Source organism: Bubalus kerabau, chromosome 7 (assembly GCF_029407905.1).
Source record: "Bubalus kerabau isolate K-KA32 ecotype Philippines breed swamp buffalo chromosome 7, PCC_UOA_SB_1v2, whole genome shotgun sequence".
NCBI lineage: Eukaryota > Metazoa > Chordata > Mammalia > Artiodactyla > Bovidae > Bubalus > Bubalus kerabau.
In genome coordinates, this window is record NC_073630.1 from 48,261,668 (window position 1) to 48,275,051 (window position 13,384).

Sequence of the window (13,384 nt, forward strand, 5' to 3'; positions counted from 1 at the left end):
GTATAATTTGATTAACAGACAACATAAGCATATAATGTTGCCAACAGTTAAACCCAGGAAAAATTTAAACAAATTTAAACAAAACCTAAAATATTATTTCAGCACATAGATTACTCCATAGGAACAAAACTAGGCACTTAATAGAAATATCCCAGTAGTGTGAAAAACTCTTAACTTTCCCAATTAATTCCCTTAAACCATACTAGATATATGCCTCAAAGTAGTATTTAAATTCCAACTATGTACACCTACAATTTACTTTAACATTTAATATTTGTAATGAGTGGGAAAAGTAGAAGAGTTGAGTCCGGGCATTAATGAGTACAGTATGCATGCTTTAAGTATAAGGAACTGATTTACTAGGGACCCTTTGATAGGACTCACCCTGAAGAATACACCTGACCCTAAAGATGGTCACACCTACCCTCTGAGGGGTCATTTGTAGATAAAATAGTCTATGCCTGTCACAGGGAAGGAAATTCACATTTTAACACACTATACTAATGACTTTGTACACTGCACAAAACATCCAACATTAAGAATTCAATAAACTGACCAAGATCTACAAGATCACTTCCTATTGTCTATTTAACACAAACATTTGTTTCAGTGACTAGAGTACATAGAATGTCTAAGTAAAACAAAAAGATCTGCTAAAAATTTGGTAACAAAATAATCAGTCTTATAGAATGAACTTTATGATGAAAACTATCATTACTCTGTCTTTGGGGATCCAATTCTGAGTTAAAAATGACATACTTCATCCCACTAGATCATATCCTAATTAACCTAACAAAGTGCTACAGTATGTTCTTTAAAACATACCACTTTAAAGACTACATTCAAGAGCAGCCCCTGTGGAAAGATGCTGAATATGGAGTCATAGTACCTTACAATTTAAGGAAACAAACAAAAAAAAGCCCCACACTTGGGAAGAAAAGAAGCCATACTTAGACTAGAACAAAAATATTAAAGTGCTGTGGCCGAAATTAGTATAAATAGACTTTATTGAAGTCAGTGCCTCTGTACCGAGACAGAAGATTGTGTCTACATAAGCACAAGTTGTAACATTTCACAACTTCTAAAAGGAATGTCAACAATTACAACGATCATGCATACCATGGTCGATAATCACATTTTAGAAGCATTTTCAACCATTTCTAAAGAAATGCTTATAACATTGTTATATATAGAACTACTTTCAATAAACTGCAAAACATTGATCGACTTTTCCAGTATGAGCTACAGTGTCAACACAAAAGGGAGGCATAAATGTTTAATTTATGAAATCAGAATGGAATATTTACTGTAAAGAAAAATTAAAAAGCTTTCAAATAAAGGCCATTATTGAACCAACATGAAGAGCACAACTTGAACTTTTCAGTTCGTTCATCTTTTAAAGCTGTCCTCTGAATAATTTCAGTTCTAAGCATTGAATTTCAGTACTGTGAATATTCCTTGGATTGCAGTTTGGCAATGATGCGGTCCAACTGTCTCTTTGCTTCACACTGTGGGAAATTGCTCATGTCATAATATTGAGGGGCAATTTTCACCAACCTGTCCAGAAGGAGGGGAAAAAATCACCAAATTAACAATTAGAGTACTGGAGCTTCAGACAGGATAGGCATTATTCATTAATACACTGATAAATGCAAACCTATAATCCAAGCCAATGTTAAAAGTACAAATGCCTAATCCTTATAAACACCACTTTTAGAAATGTGCGCTTCTTAGTAAGCTGCAGATTTTCTGATGGTGGACTTTTCATAAACTTGAAAAACAAAACAAAAAACCACTCAAGATAAATTCTTGTAAAAAAAAATACCCCTTTCTTTTACACAGACAGTAACCATAAGGTCATAAGTTTCTTCACTCTGGAACACTATTTTGATCTACCTCTTTAAAGTTACAATATTACAAGTTCCATACAAGAAACACCCTGATATTCAAATGACTGGATCTTCTCATTTTCTAAGTTTTAATAACCATAAATGTAACTCTATACCCCAAAGAATACACCTGACTGAATCTTTTTAAACATTTAGCCATATAATTTTTTTCTCAACAAAGCATTTAAGATAAAATGGTAATGCCCTATACAATTTAAGTGTCAAAAGTCACAAATCAGTGGAGGAAAGAAGCCTCAAAATATATAGCAAGTGACATCAACTAAAGTAAGTGCTTTCAGTCCCACCATTCTTGGCTGACATTTTCTATCTTAAGTTACAGAATGGATTCTGGCCCCTGAAAAAAAAGTCAGAAAGAGGGACTGCAGTGGGTGGGTAATTTTGCTTAACGTCAGTCAGTTCTGATCACATTTTGTGAATCAAATATGCAATGGTACAAAAAGAGGTGCAGTTTTTAATGCCTGCTTTGCTTTTAAAGCACCAACATACAAATAAACAATAATTGAGAGCTGAAATACAAAGACTGACTGACTACTGGAACCTGGAGACCAAGTTAATCACAACAGCAAGAGAATGGCTTCAAAGATACTTTTCGTGTTAATCAAGTATAACTTTGTCTCCAAATTGCCCATGCCCATACTAACAATTCTACCATCCTCTTCACAAAGTAATTATTCTTAAGAGATAATCACACCATTTTGTGCCCCAAATCTATACACAGGAGTATACACCCTAGCTGGGGAACATCCGAGTTCCCCTGAGTGAAGGGAAGAACAAGACAAGACTCTTTTCAGATTCCATTCTGAGCAAAATGGTAACAAAAACTTTTAGAATTAAAGACACAGAGCTTACCATTCAGGCTTGATGTCTGTACACGTCCGGATGTAATTCTTTGTTGTAAGAACAAACTCATTATAAAGCACCCATTCAGGCTTGTGGTCAAGAACAGTAGAGGGATGCAACTGAACCACTTGGTTATCTTTCACAGTTAAGTAATGCCCTGTTCGTTCTAAATGTGCCACCTGAAACCAAAACCCAGTAAATTAATACAATGCTTCTGACGTGCTATACAAAAGTGATATAAAGCCTATATATCTATACCTATATAATCAGGGAAAGGCAAGCCTCACCTGTTGCTTTTAATCTGATGGCTAGACTTATTTACCACTGCCCAATAAAAGCAGCAATCAGCAAACTACAGCAGGCTAAATCCAACTCACTGCCTACATCTTTAAAGCTTCTTAGCCAAGAACAGTTTATACACCTTTAAATGACTGGGGAAAAATAACAAAAGAGAAACACTTGGTGATGCTGGAGTGAATATCACATGAAATTCAAAATGGTAAGTAAAGTTTTTTGAAACATAGTATGCCCATTTGTCCAAGGTTGCTTTTGTACACAAGAGGAAGCAGAGTTGAATGGTTTCAATAAGGGACCTAAATCTGGTCCCATCACTTCATGGGAAATAGATGGGGAAACAGTGTCAGACTTTTTTGGGCTCCAAAATCACTGCAGATGGTGATTTGCAGCCATGAAATTAAAAGACGCTTACTCCTTGGAAGAAAGTTATAACCAACCTAGATAGCATATGCAAAAGCAGAGACATTACTTTGCCAACCAAGGTCCGTCTAGTCAAGGCTATGGTTTTTCCAGTGGTCATGTATGGATGTGAGTTGGACTGTGAAGAAAGCTGAGCGCCGAAGAATTGATGCTTTTGTGTGGTGTTGGAGAAGACTCTTGAGAGTCCCTTGGACTGCAAGGAGATCCAACCATTTCATTCCAAAGGAGATCGGTCCTGGGTGTTCTTTGGAAGGAATGATGCTAAAGCTGAAACTCCAGGACTTTGGCCACCTCACGCGAAGAGCTGACTCATTCAAAGAGTCGGACAGGACTGAGTGACTGAACTGAACTGAATGAGCCCACAAAGCCTAATATATACTACTTGGTCTTTCTGCCTGAGACTGGTTCTTTAATACCAGGTGGGAACTATGTAGCAGATGAACAATTACTAAAAGATGAAAATTCATGTTTAAGATAGAAAAATAGAGCAAAAGTAACCCACAATGAGAGCTTTAATAAGAAAAGGAATTGGGGGGTGGGGAGAGGAGAGAGGAGATGCATGTGTTTCTTGTCCTATATTTCTATCTATAATCAAATATATCAATTGGATCAATATCATCTAACAATTAACAAGTATCAAAGCAGATGACAACATGCCCTTTCCAATTCTAGAACTCTAGTAACAAAGAGCATGTATGAAGAACAGAAATGAGCAATTCATAATTATTAACATATAGTAGAAAATAAACTCAATTTCAATCAATAAATATTTACTAAGCACCTACTAGGTGCCAGGCACTACACTTAGAAAGTCCCATTTCTAATGGACTTTAGCTTTAAAAGAGAATTAGAAATCCATAATGCTTGCGTAATAGTGAAAATCCTAACTCTGATAAGCACTGAAACTTCAGAATAAGATGCCACAATAAACATTCTGTTATTCCGATCTCAAACACAGACAAGGCACCGATCTCCTTTCATTCTGCCTCCATGCACTTAATGGCCCCTCTATGTATTGGGCTCATTTGGCCTTAAGGCAGGCCACATCTTACTTATTATACATAGCCAAAGGAGAGAATCAAAGAACAAGTGGGATATTTAAAAGATAACTAAAATCAATCTCATCTCAAATAAGGGACTGATATGTTTTCATTTTTTCACCACAAACACTTTCATTTTGAAAAACCTGATTGGCTTCATGTCCTTTAAACTGTAAGAATTACCTGATAAGTTTTAACTTCAGCCTCCAATATAAAACACTTAAAATCAAAAGAAATATTTAAAAATTATTTTTTACCTTAAATCATTATTCCGTATCTGACTTTCCTAGCACCCACGTGTCTTATTATAAATACCAAAGGTCGCACCACAGGATTGTGCATAAAACAGTTGCTTATTTGAATTTTAGGGTGATTAGTTTCCACAAAGAGAGGAAAGTGAACTGTACTTCTGGATCCATCCAGAAAACTGCTTCCTTTCAGCATTCCAGTGCAATTATACATCTCCAATTAAGATCAAGATTCAAAGAAATTCTTTGATACATTTATCCAAAGTCAAAATTTGCATTGAAGAAATAACTAATAAAACTCACCTGAAAATAGTCAATATATCTATCTAGTATAAAAAGACCCCATTATTTAAAAAGTACTTGTAAAGTTGATTTCTATATAACTGGATCCCTAACTATGCCATTTGGTAAACTTAAGACATGTAAAAACTTCTCAGTATATTAGTTCATTCAAGAATCTGGACAAAAAATTAAAGATTATTTATAGGCATTCTTTAACTGAATTTTGTGTTTAAGTGGAATCCAAGCACTGCTTATAGAAAACAAATATTAAGTAAGCATTTAATTATGTACTCCTGTACAGTCCACATACCTGCATAAAATACCCAGTAACCAAAGCTTTTCTTATATTAATATAATAGTCCCTGCTTGTAAAGTCAGTACTTCGACGAGGCAAATTAAATCTGTCCATAATTCTTGACAGCTGCTGGCGTACATTATCTGCTGACATCAGGGACCTGTAGTTAATGAAGTTGTCATAACACCACTGAACCGACTCATGATCTACAAAGTTGGAAAGAGGGAAAATAAGAGGGGACATGAATCATCCAAATAGGTGTATTATCTAATTAAAAAATAAAATCCATATAAATAGCAAGCTAAATCAAAAAGGGAACTAAATCACATCATTTTTATAAATTAATCATAGTCTTAATCAACTTTACTAAAAATCTGGAGTCAAAATTAAAAACAGCACTAAGGTTTTTGGCTACTGAATGACAAAACAATGATTTTGGAAAAACTATTTTTAAGTTATTTTACCCATGAAAATCTACCTGGCTGTTTTCAATAGATAGTCTTAACCGGGGTGGATTCAGAGAATCTGGAAAAATGCCATGTCTTTCTCATTTTCAAAGAAAAACAGGCTTAGATTAAGACTATCAAATACAACTTAAAAGTTACAAAAATGAACCTCAAGAGACTATTGTCACATTTTCCTCTCCTTTAAGTTTTATAAATAGGGCATTCTTCATTATCACTGTTTCCTTGTTTTCAAATAATTGGAAAATGTTTTTTCATGTTGCTAAATACTCTCTGAAAATATGATATAAAGCTAGAAGAATATTTCATCATGTAGCAATAACATCACATTGAACCATCTTTCTATTGGTGGGCATCTAGGTATTTTTCGTTTTTCTTTACTATCATAAATAACTGTGAGATAAAAAAAACTTGAATCGTATCTCTGTCCAAGAATACTAAAAGAAAATTTCACAGATTATCTATAAGTCAAATCGTATGAATTTGATAAGGGTCTTGGTAACATCAAATCTACTGTTTTTCATAAAGATAACATGTATTTCTATTCCCACCTCTGGCGTTAAGACTGCTGCACTGCACTAGACCCACTCCTACACAGCTCAAGACTATTTTTCTTTAGCCTTTGCCAATTTTATAGGTGAAGAAATGGTACCTCTCAAATAATAATAATGCACATTTACTGAACTGCAAGTAATGCTGAATAGCCCCCCACTCGAGTTTATGAACCACTTACCATACGGTCATTGACATTTGTAGCCTATTTTCCTATTTCGTTAGTTTACTTTTACATAAGAGCTATTTATTAGGAAAAATATTAGTAATAATTCTGTAAGTAATATAAAACTATTCACATAAAAGGCAAAGTTTTTAAAAAAACTGTATCAAAAGCTGTATGTTTGTGGTAAATTTTATACCAGCATTTCATTTTTACTGCTCTGTATTTTCCAGCTTTCTAGTGCTTTCCTCCTGATTATAAAAATAAACAACTTTGGAAAAGATGGGCAATTTTTATTTTAAATGCTAGTCAGGAGTTTTTTCTCAAGTACCTCTGGGTTTCTAATGTAAAGTTGTCACAGATAATAAATGAAAGGGAGATGAAGAAATACCTTATATGCTGCAAGTGACGTTTAGACAAAAGAGTGCCTTCAATCTAATTTATACTTACTTTGTTTAAAAGCATGGTAGACATTCAGCAGTGTCAGATGATCTCCATCTATGTGGGCAAATCTCATCTTGGCCTCATCTGCAGCTTTCTTGGCCTCCGTGGGACGAACAAAACACTGTGGGACTAAACAAGGTTGGTATGGGCCCAACACAAACGCCCATATCGATGAGTCACGCATTCACAGACAGAGGAACAAGGCCTAGCTAGGTCAGTTCACAGAGCATAGGGCAGGGCAGGATGGCCTCCAACTGCATCTTGGACTGTTTACTACCTTGATTTGGTACATCAACACCTAACCACATCTGTAAGACAAGAGGGTTTCAAAGCTACAGAGTACCTGATTATTTTTAACTAAATCTAAAAGTAGGCATCAAAAACAGCTATTCTGAAGGCCATCAAGATACTAAAAGCTCAACTTATTGAAAAAACCAGTGCCGATAGCTCTACCAATAACCAGAATTATGGTGTCAATAGCCTTTTAGCTAAACAAAAATTTTTCAAAAGTTAATCCATTTATTTGCTGAATTCCCCACTGCAGGACTAAAAACAACTTTCCAACCAGTCTATTGCCACATTTCTATCGTAATTCTTCCCTAGTGCTGTGGCTATTACCAGCTGGTGGGTATCACTATTAGCACTGGTGAGCAGAAGCATATGTAACATAAAAAATATCATGAAATCTTGGGTTTTGATGATAGCAGTAGTGGTGGAAGGTTAAACCGCCTTTGAATTAAGAAAATTCAAAAAGGCTAGGAATATTCAGCCTAGTTTTCCAGCATTTTAAGAAAAAGATTAGCAAATAAAGTCCCAAGTTCTTTTTAAAAATTGTTATTTGACTCGAAGTCCTCATATAAAAGCAGAATCCAATATTTTAAACGTTGACAATTAGTCTGAAACAGTCATTATGTCAGGGTCATCAAAATGAACTACAATTATTTTTTTAGAGCCTCAATTTTAAATCACATAAAACTTGAAGTTGTTACAAAGTGTGTTCTACATTTTTTCAAATACAACTTTCCTTAATTCACTTTAGCAATTCCATAGTTATAAAAGCAGTATGAAAAATACTTAACAGCTTGGGACTTTGTCAACACATTTTTAAAGCTCTTAAAACCTTGTCAATTAAAAAAAAATTATATATCATCAGTTCAGATAAAAGATAATAGGAATAATCAAGAAGATCAAATACAGTATCAAATTACTCTTTGCCATCCATACAGTTTCCCCTTTAAAATGATTCCAAAGAAGCCAAATAGAAACAATGACACATGATCACAGTAAATATTAAGTCTTGCTTAATGTAACTGAAGCAAGGTAACAAGATATAAATACAGAAATCTCTCATAGCTGTGAACATTAATGTCAACTAGCTACCAGAGTTAAATAATTGGGTTTAAGAAGCACTCAATAAGGCCCCTGATTTTTTACTATTTATATCAGGACCCCCAAACTCCAGAAACTCCTTAAATGGTAAACAAAGCATTACAAACTAGGCAAACTGTTTTAGTTGCATGACTTCTTCTTAATCCTTTAACATTCCCCTCCCAACAAATGCCTTGCTTAATAACGAATGTACAAAAATGTTCACTCTCTTGATGTGCTAAAGACAACCAGTTATCCCCATGCTTTGCAGAACCACCACAAGTAAGAGATGTAGATGGGAGATCTCAACTGCATCATAATGACCAATTTTTTAAAGGGCTAGCTAGTTTTCTAAACTCGAACAATGCTAACTCTATAGTATTCCCAATAAGAGAAGCTAGAAATATAAAAACTAGGTAGGTAACAAACACAGTCTGTTAACTCTTACCCCACACTCTCTAAAGCTAAAATGTTGGGTTAACTACAACCAGGAGAATCTAACAAAAATCACATATATAAGAAAAGGCAGACAACAACCTACCACCACCTCCGCAAGAAACTACAATTTCATTAAAATGATTCAGTACTGCCCTGCCCATCTGCTCTGAGTCTGATCAATCATAACTGCAAAAAAAAAAAACATTTTTGCTAGTTCTTAAATTAAAAATTCACATCATTAAAACATACATCTAAACTAAGCCAAAAATTTTATATTTAGAAATTTAAAAAATTTCTTCCTTTAATTTCATGTAAGAGTTTGAATTATTTGAGGTATAAATAAGACCAATAAGCCACTCTGTTGACTGGAAGTCAATTTTCCCCAGTACCGAAATTAGTATTATAGAGTACTTTGCCAGTCATTAAAAACTTAATACACTTTCTATTTTTAGCTGTAAGATTCAGTGTACATTTCTACGTTAATATTTCTCTGTTTTGGAAAATCTAAATTCCAAGTTACTATTTGTGAATTAAGTGTTATAGCTATTAATAAAAAACAGTAGTATTTGTTCAGCTCAATGTTCCGATTTTTAAAATTAAGCAATTTTACCTATTAAACATATTTCTTTTATCAAGTGTTTCCCTGCCACTGTAAAAGAATTACCATCAGATTAGATTTTAAACCTAAAATTATACATTACTACTTCTATTTATTTGATACTAAGTTTAAAATAATTATTTGACTGCCACTGCAATACAATTTATACATGAAGAAAAAGCTTACTCTTTAAATGATAGCTTGGTTTGTCTCAGGCTCACTTAAAATAGTGCCAGCTACTAGAACAATGTTCTTCCTGAACTTTCAGCAATAAAGTCCAAAACTGATGTACCTACCAAAGAACTCAGTTATAGTATCTTCAGACTTATTTAATTTTTTGGCTATAATGTGAGGCTTGTGGGATGGAACCCACATCCCCTGCAGTGGAAGCACAGATTCTTAACTACTGGACCACCAGGCAGTCCTGGACCTATTCTTTTCTTACTGATATTTTTATCTGAGCCAATGTTTTTTACTACATTTTATGCACAGTGCTTTACTTTTGTAAACACTATATTATTATGAAGCTATTTTTAAAAATATTTAGCAAACAAAATAAGTCCCTTAAAAACACCTATAAAATTCACTATCATACTAAAAATTAAAAAACAAACCCAAAAGTGAAGTCCACCCAAACTTTGAAGAGCTGGGCTTTTTTTAGTTCCTTTCCCTCTATTACCTGACAACATAGCAGTAATAGATAGGACCTCATTAGAACAGTTGTAGTCACAACTTGCAATAACCATTTTAGCGAGCTGTGGATCTAGAGGAAACTCAGCCATCATGGATCCCAATTCAGTCAGATCTCCATCATCATTTAAAGCAGCCAGATAATTCAAAAGTTCTAGGGCTCTCATCAGAGTTTCAGGAGCTAGGAGGAAAAGGCAATCTATTAAGACAAGCTGCCTTAATAAGCAAAAACGTGACAAAGCACAAACTGTTAGAAGCAATCTCATTTTTCATTCTACAGTGGACCAAACGTAAAACTCAAACTGCCATCAAATTCAATTTACAGAGATCTAGCAAACTATGAATCATATAAAGCTGCAAAACATGCCTGTATGGTAGTTAAATGTCACCCTCTTAAGTACATTAACTGTTAACTCAACAATGTGTTTATCAAATTATTTTGCCTCAAAAAAAAAAAAGAAAAGAAAAGAAAAGATATTCCATTTTCATGCCCTGCTAATAACTCCTAAAATAATTTAGTTACCCTGAAAGATTAGGAAAAAAAAGAGAATTTGCTATTTTCCCACTCTTTTAGATTTAATGCCAACACACAAAATTCCTCTTGATGTATTGTAAGGGAAAGGTAAAATGTATTTAATATATATAAGGAATAGGATAGTCAGTTTTGGTTAAAAAGATTGATAAAACATGCTTTGAGAATTTATACCTGGTGGATCCATAAAATCAAAATGCACCAAATCATCAATACCAAGTTTCTTCAACTGTAACACAACTGATCCTAAATTAGAACGCAAAATCTCAGGATAGGTATTATCCTAGAAAAATACAAAAACATTTGTTTTGTTAAATATCCCATAATCTTCTTGCTCCAGGGGAAAAAAACATATCTGTTCTCATCCTTAGCTATTTCCTTTGGCATTTCTTCTAAACGACTGACTTAAACAGGAGAAAAGTATTTGTGGACTAAAAAGGAATCAGATACTTCCTGTAAACTATCTTGATAGGGTTCGAAAGGTTACCACTGCTGCCCAATTCGACTTAGAACTGTAACAAAGGGTTGTACTGGTAGACTACACCATAAACTTCAGGGAAAACCTGAACAGCTTATAGTGCCAAAAGATAAGATAAAGTAAGTGAAGTAATTTTCTTCTGGTAACAAGTTTAACTTAACCTTCCAAAAACAGAGTAAGGACACAGTAAAACCCTTACCTGCATCTCTGTTTTGTAAGCTTTCTCTGTATAAAGTCGGAAGCACTTTCCAGGTCTGGTTCGTCCTGCTCGACCAGCCCTTTGCTGAGCTGAAGCTTTACTAATGGCTGTCACTAAAAGGGACTCAACTCTGATTCGAGGATTATACACCTATTGGAATGTAAATAACATTACAATTCATCCTCCAGTTAAACACAAAACTGTGATCTAACAGAAGTATCCAAAGCCCAAAGTTAACCCCAAAATAAACAAAGTAGTATTGATGACCAGCATAAATCATGCTGGGGCAGAAACAGAATTCATCATTCCTTAACTTTCTTTCAGGTATTCTGACTCCAGCATTCTAAGACTAAATGAAAAGTCACTTAACACAGAGGTAGCTCTACTCTTCCTAATTTAAAATACCTTCAGTTTTACCTTACTCTTATATGGTGGATAGTGCTGAAGGTTTTTGCCTGAAAAAAAAAAACTTGTCAATTTCAACACCCAATGTTCAGTGTGGACATCAAGAAAATATTTTGAACTCAGTCCAGAAGTCAAGCTGCCAATTTAAAGAATTGTTTTCCATCAAAAACATGAATACTATGTACAACAAATTCTCCCAATTATAAAACATAATCAAATGCAATCAAAGATCTTAGGTAAGAAAACAGTTTTATTAACTGAGTAATCCCTTAATTTGGCTAAAGTGCTTGGGTATTCAGTACTGCTGAACTAGAGGTTAATACTTTTTTTTTTCCCCCCAAGTACTATGCCTGGTACATAACAGAAACTAATTTAGCTGACTGAGTGACTAATAGGCAGGGATGATAATCCTGTACTTTTTAGTACTCCTTACATGAATATACACTCACATATGAAACACTCAGGATCATCACACAGAAACAAAGAAACCAATGAAAAGAAAAACAAAAATACAGGATTATAAACATGGGCTTAGTATGTGAAAGCCAGCTAGAACCAAAGGCTCAAATCACAGACTTCTGAAAATGAAACACAAACTTGAAAATAATTCTAAAAAGTAAACTTCACGCATGAAACAAGTAAGCAATAAGTACTATTAAATGAACACTAATTTATAAAGTACTATAGTACTAAAATATGTACCTTTTGTTTTGCAAATCCAGGATCAATTACAAACACCACACCATCTATTGTCAAAGATGTCTCTGCAATGTTAGTTGACACAACTACCTGTTAAGATATGAACAGTATTTAACTTAAACGACAAGCCAAGTACAATTCAAATAATAAGATTAGTCTTTAACTTATACTAAACAATTACAAACCAGTAAATAAATAGGAATTAGGTTTAATCTTTAATAACCAATGCTATATAAAGACAAACTAATATTTAAGAATTCAAAGTTTCATTTAGTTCATCATAGCACCTTCCTTTTTCAACAAAAAATCTTCAGGTTATTACTTGACTACATTAGGTTTTAATTATTCAAATAGCAGAACAAAATCAAAAGAAAATAACTGATAAAGCAGTAAGTTTATCTCACAGAGAGTCTCCCTGAGAAAACACTCCTTGGTTAATATTCAAACTGTACAACACATACGTGTTTTAATACTTTCAGGCAACATTTACAAAGGAAAACTATATCACCAAAAGTCAACTAAATATTTTAAATGAAATGGCACATGGTAATGAAAATCTCAACTTAGAATCCAGTAAGAATTGGTGTACCATCAGAATTGAACATAGATGTTCTGGAAGTCTCAGAGAGGGTGTCACAGCATACAAGGAATCTTAAGGAATGATTTAAACTTTTTATTGAAAGTGAATAAGGTTCAAAGCATTTATATACTAACATGATTGTTTTTTCATGTGGGTGTTTTACTGTATTTTAAATATGCTTTAGAAAATTAGGGACCTAAGAATGACATGCCACAATTTTTCTTTTTAAGCAATGGAAAAATGGGATCTTCATTAGTATTTTTCTCAGAGCATCTGATCTGAGGAAGATTACTGCCATTAAGGTGGAGATGCCTGAATATGCAAGCAGTTGACACAGAAGATGAATCAGAGTCTGCTCTTAAAGCTTTTAAAATCTGCAAAGAAAGATCAGAGGTGGAATGGAAGTACAATGACATAAAAAACATGCCATAAGATTTTTAAA

General features: G+C 33.9%; 1 protein-coding gene across 1 annotated transcript in view; it reads right to left on the reverse strand.

Moving 5' to 3' along the window:
* Positions 1–989: 989 nt before the first annotated feature.
* The window catches only part of DHX15 (DEAH-box helicase 15), a 54,334-nt gene continuing 41,939 nt past the window's right edge, over positions 990–13,384 (reverse strand). The window contains exons 7-14 of the mRNA XM_055588153.1: positions 12,366–12,452; positions 11,259–11,408; positions 10,756–10,864; positions 10,039–10,230; positions 6,962–7,084; positions 5,348–5,538; positions 2,760–2,929; positions 990–1,557 (exon numbers count right to left, since the gene is read on the reverse strand). Coding sequence (XP_055444128.1) covers positions 1,440–1,557; positions 2,760–2,929; positions 5,348–5,538; positions 6,962–7,084; positions 10,039–10,230; positions 10,756–10,864; positions 11,259–11,408; positions 12,366–12,452 — 1,140 coding nt within the window. The 3' untranslated portion in view covers positions 990–1,439. The remainder of the gene's footprint in view (positions 1,558–2,759; positions 2,930–5,347; positions 5,539–6,961; positions 7,085–10,038; positions 10,231–10,755; positions 10,865–11,258; positions 11,409–12,365; positions 12,453–13,384) is intronic.